At 57.3% G+C, this 13,688-nt stretch overlaps 1 protein-coding gene and 1 long non-coding RNA gene across 2 annotated transcripts; one reads left to right on the top strand and one right to left on the bottom strand.

Moving 5' to 3' along the window:
- Positions 1-2,238: 2,238 nt before the first annotated feature.
- On the bottom strand, positions 2,239-3,745 carry H1-10 (H1.10 linker histone). The gene has a single exon (XM_045385655.2). It carries the CDS (start codon positions 3,369-3,371, stop codon positions 2,730-2,732), a length of 642 nt encoding a protein of 213 aa, XP_045241590.1. The 5' UTR covers positions 3,372-3,745; the 3' UTR covers positions 2,239-2,729.
- A 1,883-nt stretch (positions 3,746-5,628) lies between these two features.
- LOC135969381 (uncharacterized) lies at positions 5,629-6,129 on the top strand. Its single transcript, XR_010584607.2, has 2 exons — positions 5,629-5,769; positions 6,000-6,129. It is a non-coding gene; the product is annotated as an uncharacterized lncRNA (long non-coding RNA).
- The last annotated feature ends 7,559 nt before the right edge of the window (positions 6,130-13,688 follow it).

The raw sequence follows: 13,688 nt of genomic DNA, 5'->3' as shown, positions 1-13,688 counted from the left end.
TCCCTATATGTTGACAAAGATAGTTACTGGCAACGCTGGCCCACATCCCTAACATTTAGTGATCCCAGTGAAAGAGCACCTGTTTCTCAGCAGTTCCAGCGGAAGTCCCAGGATTGACTTGCATTGAACCCACTGGATCAAGAACCCACTTCGGGCCTAATCACTGTGGCCAAGTGAACAACTGATTGAACACTTATTGGCCAGGTCTTCAGTCATGTGACCACCCTGGGGCTGGGTCCCCAAGGGAAACTCACAATATTATCAGCAAAGTGGATGGCTTGTCTCACTGAGGGCTGGTCTACTGGGTGCTTAAGTGCTCCTACAGGGTGCAAGCCTCAGGGTGGAGAAGACAGCAGGCTGGGGCCCATGCCAAGGAATGAAGAGAGGGTGAAAGGTGGCAGGGGTGGGAGGCAGCACCAGAGGAGGCGGCCACTAGTGGAGGCAGGTGGTGTGAACAGCAAAGGGTAGCTTTTGGTGAGAAATACGGAAAGGCAATGAGGAATAAGGACAGCCCAAAACGCACTTTGGGGCACTGGATTTAGCTGGCCAGCAGCACCATCTCTTTAGCATCCTGGGTGTGCCAAGGCCTCTTCTGGACCCTTGCTGCTGGTGGCCTATTGGCTGGCCCTGCAAGGAGTATGGGACAGGCCTGGGCTGGCACTTGGACATGATGGGATGTCCTCAAAGGACAGATGGTCAGCAAGGTGGAGGACTTAGTTAGAGAGGGAGGTTTAGGAAGGGATGAAACTCTGTTCATGGAGCACTTAACAGGCAGGCAGGAAGGAGCAGTGTCCACAGAGGACAGATGTCTGAGGCCTTGGTGGCCTTGGTGCCCATGGCCCCCTGCTGCAGCCCTTCCCAGCCCTCTGAATCCCAGAACCACCTGGGAAGCTGGTCAGAAGGCTGATTCCCAGGCCCAGCTCCAGAGATTCAGATTTGGACAACCAGGACATGAGCTGGCAGCAGGGGTGGAGCTGCCAGCCTAGGCCTACCTGCCTCCTAGGTGCCCACAGGAGCCCCAGACCCCCAGACCCCAGCGACAGCCGTCTGTGTCTTGATGATGGTACCTCTGCCCTCATCATTCACTGTCTCCACACTAGCCAGGGAGCTTGGGCAGGGCAGGCACCTGGACTGGTTTTGCCTACTGCTGTCTGCAGCGCTTGGCCCAGGACAGGGCAGGTAAGACTCTCACTGGCACCTGGCTCTGCAGTTCAGTGAAGCAGGAAGCAGCAGGGAGGAGGCCCCAGTGGGTTATGAAGATTTGCAGATGGAATGGAGTGGCAACTCACCCAGGCGCCAGAGAGGTCTGCCAGGCCCAGATCAAGGGTAGCAGCAGTCCTGGGCTCCTCTCCAGCAATGCTCCCTCCCCTCCAGTCTACAGCCAGGAGGTCCTGCCCCCACCTGTAGTTTCTGCAATCTTTTACACAGGGGTAAAACATAGGGGGTAAAATGAGCTCTCCTGCATTCTCACCTAACCCCAGCCCAGGGTCACTCACACTGGTATGACTGTATACCCACTGTTTTAGAACCTTCCCCCATTTCCCACTGCCCTTGGGGGCCTGTTTTGCAGTTGTCCATTTTTAGGGACATCTGTCAGAATAGACTTTGGCCTATTGCCCAACTGGACAGACAACTATCCCATATGCTGGACACCAGAGTGTCCCAGGGCTGGGGATCCTTCTGCTTCTACTAATTTTCCCAGCAATCCTTTGGGTCCCGTTTGCGCTCCAGCTTAACCAGTAGGCTCAGGGAGAGCTAACACCCTTCTGAGACCACAGTTTGAGTTGTGGTCGGCAACTCCACTCTGGCCACCACACCTCGTCCAGGTCACAATCTCTAACTCTCGCTGGAATCAGAATGACTAAGCTTACAGGCCAGGCTGGTGTTAACTTTGTAAGACCTACCTCTCTGGAGACCAAGCTGAGGTCCCTGGCAAGGGCCCTGACCATTAACCCTGAAAACCCATTAATTCCCCCACCCACCTTGGCAATGGCTGATGTACCCCCCTGTGCGGGCAGACACACCCATCCCTCCTAAAGGACCGAACCTGTCTATCTCCCTGCCCCAGGTACTTTGTTCGTCCCAGGCCAGCAATTCCCACCTCTTGCTGAAGGCCCCTGGCTCCATCCAGGCTTAAAATGGCCAACATATCTGGGGTATACGGACCCGAAGGGCCCGCCCTCCAACCTTGCCTGCCGAAAGCGCCCATCTCTATTCCACTCAGATTAAACGAGAGGCTGAAAGGTTTAAACGCTTTATTGTGCCCAAAAATAGGCCCATGGAATGAAGGGAAGCGCCGCGCAGCCCTGAGCCCTAAGCGATTGTTTGTCGCGCACCCAAAGGCAGGGAGGGTGGGGAGCCGGGAAGGGATGCGCGGCCTCCGCGTCCCCGCGCGCCTGGGCCCGGCCAACCAGCGGCCCCCGCCTGGTGGGCAGGCGCGGCCTCGGCCACCAGCGCCTAGGGGCCAGTAACCATGACGACGACCGTTGCCAAGGCCGAGAGCCAATGGAGGCGTCGCCAGGGCTGTTTCAAAAACCTAAAGCAAACAACAAAAAACGCTACATCGTTGGGGGAGGGGAAAGACAGAGAGGACCCGGGGCCCCTCCCTGAGGCTCAGACCAGGCCCCGCGGCCCCGGCCAGGGCGAGCCGTACAAAATCTACGTCACTTGGGGTAGAAAAACAAAAACATTGAAAAGCCCACGCCGGCCGCTCTGACCAGCCGGCACGCTCACTTGCGGCCCTTGGGCACTTTGGGGACGCTGGGCTTGGCCGCCTTCTTCACCTTCTTGCCCCCGGCGGCCGCCGTCTTCTTGGTCTTGCCGCCTTTGTCCTTCTTGGCGGCAGCGCCCTTCTTGTGCGAGCGTTGCTCCGGCTTCTGGCCCCTGGCGGGCTTCTTGTCCGCGCGACGGGAGCCGGCCGCGCCTGGAGCCGCCTTCTTCGCTTTGTGCGCGGTGGGCGCCGGGGCGGTGGCGGCCGCCGGGGCTCCGCGCCGCTCCCCGCCGCCCTCCAGCTTCTTGCGGTTGAGCTTGAAGGAACCGTTAGCGCCGGTGCCCTTCACCTGTAGAAGCGTGTCGTTCTGCACGAGCGCCTTGATCGAGTACTTGAGGTAGGTGCGCCCGTTCTGCTGATCGAACCACGGAACCTTCTTGGCCTCGGTGTAGATCTTGGCTAGCGACGAGCCGTTGCGTTCGCCCAGCCTGCGGATGGTCTCCACCACCAGCTGGCTGTACTTGCCCGGCTGATTCTTCTTCTTGCTGTTCTTCCTCTTCTTAGATGGGGACAACGCCGCCGAGCCGCCAGCCTTGGTCACCTTCTTGGCCATCCCCTCCGCGGTCGTCACCGGCAGGGCCTCCTCGAGCTCCACAGACATGGTAGCAAGCGGGTTGGTGGCGGGCGGTGCGCGGAAGCCGGGGGGCCGCGCCGGGAAGAGGAAGGCGAGGGGCCGAGGGGGTGCAGGGGGGCTGGGGGCGCGCGGCGGCTCCAGGCGGGAGCGGCCGCGGCCGGGCCTGGGGCCGGGCGGCAGGGCTGGGGTGGGGGCCGGGCCGGGCCGGAGCGAGGGTTGGGGGGCCCGGGGCCGGGCTAGGGGACCGAGTTGGGGTCAGAGACCGAGTCCGAGCCGGCGGTTGGAGCTGGGGACGCAGACCTAGGCCGAATTCGAGCGAAGAGAAATCCCGCCGAACGCGAGACACCGCCGCAGCTTCCACTGGCTCCTCTGGAACTCGCTGGGCGTGCGCGCTGCGCTCTGGCGGGAGGGCGCCTCTCTCGGCTTTTTATAGCTTCATGGCGGACCACGTTGAGAACAACAACAGCCTGGTCCGGGGCCAGCGCCAACTTGTGCTTCTTGGAGCCCCTTCTTGGGCCGCTGGCTTCTCGGATCGCGCCTCACCAGCGCCGCGGCGCCCACAGCGGGGCGCCTCGGACGGGGCTTGAGCTCCTGGCGCAGTGGAGAGGCGGCTTGCGTCCTGGAAGGGCTCAGCAAAGGCGAACGGAGAGGTGCACCCTAGGCTGCGGGAGCGCGAGAGGAGGGGGGCACTTCGTTTGGAGGCCAATAGCGCGGGCCCCAGGGGAAGCCCCACGGCCGGGAGCTTGGCAGCCGGCAGCCCAGAGAAGGCCACGGGCACCCGAGCCCTGGTCCGGCCCCGGGGGCTCCAGGCCTGCCCGCAAGAGGAGCTTTAATTTGTCCAAACTAACACAGGGCGCGCCCTCACGTGGTCGGCTGGGGCAACGTGAACTGCGCTAGGACATCCTCGGGGGTTTTCCGCCCCTTCCAAAGCGGATGGCGGATGGGAGGCACTCTCCAGCTGCACCCTGGGGTCTGGTTGTGCCTCTGGGGGCCTAGGCACAACCCGGGAAATGGAGGACGACAGCAGGGCCTCTCTGGGGACACTGCCTCGCCTCTCCCCCTACCCCGTTGCCGCTGATGTTCCCATGGCCTCATTTTGTGATCCACAAGTAGTTGCCGCCGGTCCTCCCAAAGCCAAATGGGGACCTCAGGGTGGGACAGGGTGGGCGGGGGTGAGGTTATGACCCCCAGAGGCGTACCTGTGAGAGGATGGGGAAGAGATTAGCTCTTAGTTCCTGGGCGCACCCCTCCCCCTCTCCCGTGCACAGGGAAATGATGGCGGCAACACAGCAAAGGAGACCATGTCCTGGAGAGGGTCCCGGGTCCGGGGCCCCACCCTCCCCGGGGGGCTTGTGCAAGCCTGGCGGCTCGATCTCTGCTGATTCCCGTATTGGGGGTGCAGAGGAGGCACAGGACAGTTTTTGTCGAAGCCAGTGCAGCCTCCACTTGGGGAAGCTGAGACCAGAGTAAGATGCTCGGGTAGGAGAGGGGATCTCTTTGGGGGTAGGTGATGTGTAGGGCACAGGAGTGGGGTTGGGGCTGGGGGGTGGCAGGGATGCAGGCAGGAAACAGTCTCCGGAGGCCCAGCATAGAAAAGCGATGGAGGGGTGAGGGGGAACAGGACGCTGGCGAATTGGGGTTCCCAGAGTGAGGGATAGGCACATTTACAGGTGGACAGAGCAACAGGCCCTGAAAAGGGGGTGGGTGGGTGCATTTGTGGCCTTGGACCCAAGCAGGCCTCTCTGAGTGAGGGCTGGCAGCGCCTCCCTTCTTCTCCAGCTCACCCCTTTCACACACACACACCCCATTTTGTCACCCTGACGAGGGAATAAGCCCTAGAGAGGAAGAAATTGTGTCTAGGAGGAAACGGTGAGCCTGGATGAGTTTCTTTGCCGGGAGGCTGGCAGGGGCATGGAACCGGGAACAGCCTTTGCCCTCCGGAGCACTGGGTACCCTGAGAAAAGTGAGAAGAGAGATTGCAGCTAGGTCCCTGCGGAGGAGGATGGGCTCCTTTCCCAGGAAGGACTGGCTGAGTGGACTGTCTCCAGGGCACAGAACAACATTGAGAGACTGAGGCCTCCACCTGCTTGAGGAAGGCCCATGTGAATTTCCTGACACAGAATGGGGACGAGTTTCTGACAGCACCACCCAGCTGAGCCTGCGCAGACTGAACAGCTGTTTCCAGGCCAGGCTGGCTGCATGGAGGACATGAGAGGAGCAGCCAGCTGTGTGTACTGGACCCACTGATCAGGGTGCTCAGGACCAGGAGCCCTCTGAGGATGTGCAGAAGGGACTCTGGAGAGAGGAACATGGCGGCCACAGCTGGAGTGACCGCAGTGTACAGAGATGGGATGGGAGCAGGAAACCCAAAAGAGCTGACCCTGGAACCAGGTGGAGGGGAGGCAGCCCAGCCATGCCAGAGAGGGTAATATGGTTTGGATCTGTGTTCCCACCCAAATTTTAGGTTCCATTTTAATCCTCAGTGTTGGAGGTGGGTCTTGATAGGAGGTGATCAGATCATGGGGGTGGATTCTAATGGTTTAGCACCATCCCCTTGGTGCTGTCCTCATGATAGTGAGCTATCATGAGATCTGGTTGTTTGAAAGCATGTTGCACCTCCCCTGAACTTCTCTTGGTCCTGCCCCTGCCATGCAGGACACCTGCTCCACTTCACCTTTCACCATGAGTAAAAGCTCCTTGAGGCTTCCCAAGAAGTAGATGCCCCGTGCTTGCTGTACAGCCTGCAGAACCGTGAGCCAATTAAACCTCTTTTCTTTATAAATTACCCAGTCTCATGTAGTTCTTTATAGCTTTGTGAGAATGGACTAATACAAGGGGCTTGAGCTTAGGTCTTCTGAAAAGTCAAAGGGTGAGGAGAAGTGATACCCTTGAAGGAGTCCCAGCCATGGGTGACAGGGCCATCGCTCGGCCTCTTGTGCAGCCACTACGGGGAGAGGAGTTTGCTGGACATGCCACTCTGGAGCTGGCTGCAGCCACAGGCTGGGCCAGGGACACTCCTGGGTCATCCATGCTGGGGGAAGGGAGGATGCTCTAGTGGAGACCGAGGGACAGGGTCAGGGAGGAAGGCAGGACCCAGGTGTAGCCTCCTTCATGAAATCTGAGGAGAGGAGATGCGAGAGAGAAGGACTGGGCACCACAGCCAGTACAGCCACTCACAAAGTGGAGCTGCCGTCTGGGGGACTGAGGAGAGTGGCCAGGCTCCTGGCCACCATGCCCTGGGGCACCTGGCTGGGACTGCAGGGGAGAAGCAGTCAGCACAGGACTGGAGCCCTGCGGGCAGGGCAGTGCTGTCCAGTCCCAGGGGCAGGAAATGAAGGATGCAGCTCAGACCCCATGCCAGCGTCAGTGGGCACGTGGCCTGGGGGCCAGCTCCTCAGCCTGTGAGGGGAGGGCTGCTTTTGTCAAGAGGGAGACTGCCTGTGGCCCAGGGCTCAGAAGACTGATTCTAGACTTGGGGAGCTGGCAGGGACTAAGTGGGATCTTCACCTGCCCTCATGATATGGTGGAGGCAACTGAGGCCTGAGGAGGGGGTTAGCCAGAAGGAGACCAAGACTCAGGCTGGGGTCTTGCAGCCTTCAGGGTGTCTCTTACCCCCCATGCTCCTGGTCACCCTTCCTGCATTACCCCTCCAAGGAAACCATAGGTGGGGAAGGTCCCAGATCCTCAACCAAAAAAAAATGGCCAAATAAAAGAAAAGGAGCTTCTGGAAGTGGCCAGGGCCTAGCAGAGACCAGGGCAAGACCATGTACCCAGCACCTGAGTCGCGCCCTTCCCTGGGCCTGGCCAGTCTGGAGGAGGCTCTGGCTCGTGAGCAGTGGGGTTTCTGGGGACGGAATCCAGAAGGGGCTCTATGGCTGCTGGGCTCTCTCCCTCCTCCCTGTTTCGGGGATTGTTCAGTCCTGGGGCTGCAAACACCACCAGTACCCTGATGATGCAGTTCATTTCTCTAGCCCGAGGTCGGCCTCTCTCCCATGCAGACCCCAGCATCCCGCTCCTCCTGCCGCTCTCACCTGGAGTCTGGGTGTGGCCAACACAGACCCCGCTCCTCCCAAACTTTTGCCAGTGATTCTGCCCAGAGACAGGAACTGCTCCCTGATTTCCCTACTCTCTCATCCAACCCATGGCTTCCTGCCTGTTTACCCCAGAACTGGTCCCACAGCCACCGAGCCCCCACCCTCTCTACCCTTTCCCGCCGGCCTCCTGTTCTCTCCACACAGCCCCAGCACAGAAGTCTGAGTAGTGGGTCCTGGCTCTGCCAAAAGGTCTCCAGTGGCTTCTCACCAGACATAGGGTAAAGTCTCCCAACACCTTTGCCACTAGCCTCTACCAAGGCTCTGACCGCAGCTCCCCCACTCAGTGCTCAGCCTCACAGCCTTTTTTGCTGCCCACACATACCCAGAGGGCTTTCATGACCTGGGGCTTGCTGGGGTGGCCCCATGGCTGGCTCCTGCCCTGGCCAGCCTTCCTAGACCCCTCCTCAGGTGCTCCTATCAGAGCACCCTCCCTGCCTGGCTCACAGCACCTGCCATCTAGTGTGTCCATTGAGTTGTGGGCTGTGAGCTAAGTGCAGGGTGGGGGCTGTCATGCTTGTAGCTGCACCAAGGCGGGGTGAACGCAGCACGCTCCCAACACAGACACACCTGCGGCAGCAGCGGATGGGAGGGAGGACAGGGGTTAGGAGCTCCTCCTGGCTGAGCTGTGACCCGGGCTGTCCTTCAAACCCTGGGTGTGATTCCTTCCCCACCACCACTGCCCAGCCTCAGTCTCCCAGTTTGTATAAAAGGGCTAGATGTGTGGAGTCTGAATGATCCAGCTTGACAGTCTGATTCTGGGCCTCCAGACACACACCATTCACACCCACAGTTCACACCCACAGACACATTTACCCTTACACATGCTCACCATTCACATGCACACTTCACACATGTACATCTACTCACAGTCACATGCTCAGACACGCTCACACCATTTACACTTACAGTTCACATGCACACCTCACCTATTCACACACAATTTACCCTCCCACTCACATGCTCACACACCATTCACACAGTTCACATTCATACACATATCTACCCATCCATTCACACATATATGCACATACACTCATATCTACACATTTACCCTCACACATACCATTCACACCCACAGGTTCACACATTCACCTACTCACACCTGTCATCCTCTCATTCATGTGCTCACAAAATGGTCACACAGTTTACCCCTCACACCCACATGCTCACCCATTCACACACCATTCACACTCACAGATTCATACACATTCACCTACTCAGACACATCATCCACCCATTCACATGCTCACACACACGTTCACACAGGCATGTGCCCTTCACACTCATAAGCTCACCGTCACATACCCTTCACACCCACAGGTTCACACACACATTCACATGCTCCCACTCACTCCCCTCACACACACATGCTGATTTACATAGCCACTTGCACATGTACACACACGCTCACATTCGCACAGGTTCACCCATTCACACACACTTGACACATTTACCCTCACATTCACCCACTCACCATTCCCACTCACCAGTTCACATGCACTCACCCAAGCTCACACTTGACCATGGACACACCCTCAAACATAGGTGCTCACACACACATGAGCCAATGCACACTGACCTAGCCATTCATACTCAAACACATCCTCACATACCCACACAGCTCTACACATACCCACTTTCTTACACATTCACACACAGACACATTCAAACACACCCATTCTCACATCCTCAAAAACACCTGTGGCCACTTCCTCACTCACACACAAAGTCGATGCCAACTTCAGGGAAAAACGTGGCGTCAGCTAGGGTCTCGCTGGAGGCTCTCCCTGCCTTTGCCCTCTCTGTCCTGTCTCGTTTCCACCCTCATATTCTGGGGACCTTGAGACTGATGCACACAAACACACAGGCCCATGACAGAGGCCCCAGAATCTGGTGGCACCTACCAGAGCTCAGGCTGCAGTGGGAAGAACCCCTGACCACAGAGCCAGCTGCAGGGCGCTGCCTCCCTGACCAGACACAAGCTCCCAGCATACACCCGTGCCCACTCATCATCTGCTGGGAGGTCAGCGACCACACCTCTGCTCCCAGACCATAGGAAGCAACACCAGAACCCAAGGGGCCAGGATGGTGACACACCTGAGTGGGCAAGGGAGCCGGTGCCAGTGCACAGACAGGACACCAGTCACTACACCAGGGGACAGCAGGCCTGATGTGCCGTGCCCTGCACTGACCATGAGGACTCAAACCCCATCTGAGGCGAGTCCTGCAGGCTAATGCCATGTGCAAGCAGGAGGGTCAAAGCAGTGACACGTCCCATGTGATGGGGTTGGAGATACTTATGCCTTGAATTTGAATGTTTTCTCTAAGGGCATATATCTATATCTATATACAGATATATATAGCTTTCAAAACACAACTTTTAGAAAAATAAATGTTAATGAAATTCAAATCTGTATTCCAGAATTTATTGTATTTTCTTTTCTCTATTTTTTCACTATTGGTTTTTGTTGGGCTTTTCCTGATTACAAAAAATGCATTGCTATGATGGAAACCTCAAGAAACAACAGAAATCATAAAGACTGTGATTTAAAGTAGGCCACTAGAGAGTAATGTTAAAAGTAACAGAATGAGGCTGGACGTGGTGGCTCATGCCAGCACTTCTGGAGGCCATGGTAGGAGGATCACTTGAGGTCAGGAGTTCAAGACCAGCCTGGCCAACATGGTGAAACCATATCTCTGCTAAAAATGCAAAAATTAGCTGGGCATGGTGGTGTGCACCTGTAGTCCCAGCTACTCGAGAGGCTGAGGCAGGAGAATCACCTGAACACGGTAGGCAGAGGTTGCAGTGAGCTGAGACTGCGCCACTGCACTCCAGCCTGGGTGACAAAACAAGACTCTGTCTCAAAAGAAAAAAAAAAAAGTAGAATGGACAAAAAGCCACAATCCTATGAAAATACAAAAGGAATGCACCCAGAAGTGGGGGTCTCACGTACCTTTATTGCGTACTGATGGGTACTTGTCTTTGGTTGCCATGGAAACGTCAAGATGCTGGGATACAGGGTGATGGGGATGTGAATTGCCACCTCCTGCTGGTTCCACACAGGCACCCATAGTGTGTGGACCCCTCCATCCTACAAGGGGTGAGAGTGCCATACGTCATCATGACAACCATGTCGTCAGCAGTCTTTCCCAGTCACCAGACCCCCATCCCTCCCTGGGGATCAGGCCACAAAGGTGGATTTTGTGGGAGAGTGGAGAAGAAGGTTCCAGACACCCTGCCACTCTCTCGTTCTCCACGGGGATGGCTTTCCATGGCTCTGCTACAGCCACTCCTGGAAGTGCTGCCTGACTGAATCCTCAGGGCACCCTGGCAGGATGAATGTCGTCTCTCTCCCACTTTACAGATGGGGAAACTGAGGCCTGAGAGCTAAAGCAGCCTGCCCAACCTCCAGAGCTGAGGAGGCTGACTCTGGCAGGAGTCACTGTCGGTGCATGGGCGTTTCTTCCTGTTACGGCCTGTGGCCCCTTCCAGGCCAGGAGGTCTCCTGTGCGGGATAGGAAAATGGGAACACCAAGGCCAATTTTCCAATCATCAGAGCTTTGCTCCCTAAGGCTGGTAGGCTTCTTAAAGACAAGGGAAAAAAGAACCCAGGATGCAAGTAGCCCAAACAGGCAAAGGGACGCTGGTGACCCAACTCCCTGGGACTCATGGCCCTCCTGGGCTGACATTTCTGCCTACAGAGGGGGGCTTCATAAGCCAACGCAGGGGAGACACCAACTTGCCTGGTCCACCACAGAGGTGAGGGCCACGTCAATGGCCGTCTGTCCCCTCTTTAGTGCCCTGACGTGATGGTACAACCCATTCTGGGAGGACGAGAGCACCTCAAAGAACTCAGCAGGAAGCACAGTTTCAATTTGGATGTTCTGGAAGGTGAGGCAGGACAGGAGAGAGGTGCTTCTGGGGTGACTCTGGAAAGTCAGAGTTTGGGCAAGAAGCTACAGGACTCAAACCAGCAGCCAGGCCAGGCCAAGGGGCCCCCTGGGGCTCAGCAGCCTTCACTAGCAGCAGATGGGTGGGCCAGGCCCTGGAACAGAGCTCTGACCACTACAGCCTTTGTCCCCACTGAGGCCGCCCTCCCTGCGTGCCCGATGACCTGCACTCCTGTTTCATCTCCCCGTGTGGCACCTGGGGCAGCTTGGAGCCTACTGAGGTCTCAACAAGGAACCAGTAAATGCAAAAAAAGGACATCACGTCCCCTACAGCTAACTGCAAATGGTGACCATCCCAGCCCTTGTTTGATAACATGAGCAAAGCAATGACTTCTGTAAGGACACCGAGAGGAACCTCACCTCCTTTTTTTTTTTTTTTTTTTGAGACAGAGTCTAGCTCTGTTGCCCAGGCTGCAGCGCAGTGGCACGATCTCAGCTTACTGCAAGCTCCATCTCCCGGGTTCCTGCCATTCTCCTGCCTCAGCCTCCCGAGTAGCTGGGACTACAGGCGCCCGCCACCATGCCCGACTAATTTTTTTTATATTTTTAGTAGAGACAGGGTTTCACCTGTGTTAGCCAGGATGGTCTCGATCTCCTGACCTCGGAACCTCACCTCCTTCTGAAACCTCCAACGCAGGGCCAGGCGCGGTGGCTCACACCTGTAATCCCAGCACTTTGGGAAGCCAAGGCGGGCGGATCACGAGGTCAGGAGATTGAGACCATCCTGGCTAACACGGTGAAACCCCATCTCTACTAAAAATACAAAAAAATTAGCCGGACGTAGTGGTGGGCACCTGTAGTCCCAGCTACTTGGGAGGCTGAGGCAGGAGAATGGTGTGAACCTGGAAGGCGGAGGTAGCATTGAGCCGAGATCATGCCACTGCACTACAGCCTAGGGGACAGAGCGAGACTCCGTCTCAAAAAACAAACAAATAAATCTCCAACGCCACCTGGAAGGGCCTGGAGGCACTCACTGATGAGACTGGAGTTTCTCACAGGGGACAGAGAGGCGGCCAAGACTCCTGTACATTTCCCCATCTGTCTGACACCCCTTTCCAGAACCAGAAAGCAAGCTGAGCTCGGCCTCTGTCATGCAGGGTTCCAGGTATTTGGGGCTCAGCAGGCAGAAGGCCAGGACATGCTCCCTGACTCTCTGCAGGGCAGGAGGAGAATGGATTCTCTGAGGTCCCCAGCTTGGGGAAAAGGGGGTGGGAGAGTGGCGGGCAGAGACCTCCTCCCTATCCCCCGCTGTGGAACCCTCTGCTCTCCAGCCCGACAGGGGCTCCATGGCGGGGCCGGTGTGCAGGCTCACAGGCTGTGGAGATGCCCCGGGACGCCTCCGCATTATCTCCCACAGACCCGGGAGCGCCGCTAGACACAGGACCCCTCCTCGGTTGACCTGCATGGGGGCTCCTGTTGCTTTGGGGGCTGTTTCCAGCAGCTGCGTCAGGCAACGACCCCACCTCATCCCCCAGGCACGACAAGCAGGCACTCACGTCAGATAAATAGACCTTGTTGCTGAAATTGTCAAAAACTTCAATAGTGATTTCATACAGGCGGCCGGTCTCCAGCACCCACCTGTCACCAGGGTGAACGGTGAACCCTAAAACAGGCAGGGGAGCCTGAGCACTCAGGCCTCAGATGCAGCAGGGTGGAGGAGGATGGGACCACCACCCTCAGCACAGGGGCCCTCAGCATCCACATGGGAAGCCCCACCCCACCCACCTGTGGGCCCCACGCCACCCACCTGGGAGCCCCACGCCACCCACCCGCGGGCCCCACGCCACCCACCTGCGGGTCCCACGCCACCCACCTGCGGGCCCCATGCCACCCACCTGCAGGCCCCACAACTATGGCCCTGGCCTCCTCCATGGAGAGGGAACTGCTGCTGAGGAACAGATGCCTGATGCTGCCTTCAGCCCTGAGTCCTGAGCTGACCTCCCGAGGACCAAACCTGGACTCATCCCACTCTATCTGAAGAAGGCTCCTTCAAACTCGTTCCTATCCTCCGTGGGTCTACACTCAGAATCCTAGCAGCTCTGTCCTCAACACACAGCAGGGCTATGCTCTGAAGTGTTAATAGGTCTATAGTGTTCACAGTAGCACTAGTCCGAACCTTTGGGGGGGTCTATGCTCTGAGGAGGGATGGACATAGACTCCAAGAAAGTGATGATTCTGGAAAAGGAACATGTCAAAGTTTGTTGATCAAACCCGAACACAAGGTTTGTCAGAATCTACCACAGCATTCCCTATTAACACCTCCCACTGGGGACCGGACAACACTACGTCTCACTCTCCC

This window comes from Macaca fascicularis, chromosome 2, assembly GCF_037993035.2.
Source record: "Macaca fascicularis isolate 582-1 chromosome 2, T2T-MFA8v1.1".
NCBI classification, from domain to species: Eukaryota; Metazoa; Chordata; class Mammalia; order Primates; family Cercopithecidae; genus Macaca; species Macaca fascicularis.
Note: the sequence above shows the minus strand (reverse complement) of the source record. Positions and strands in the feature narration are given on the sequence as shown.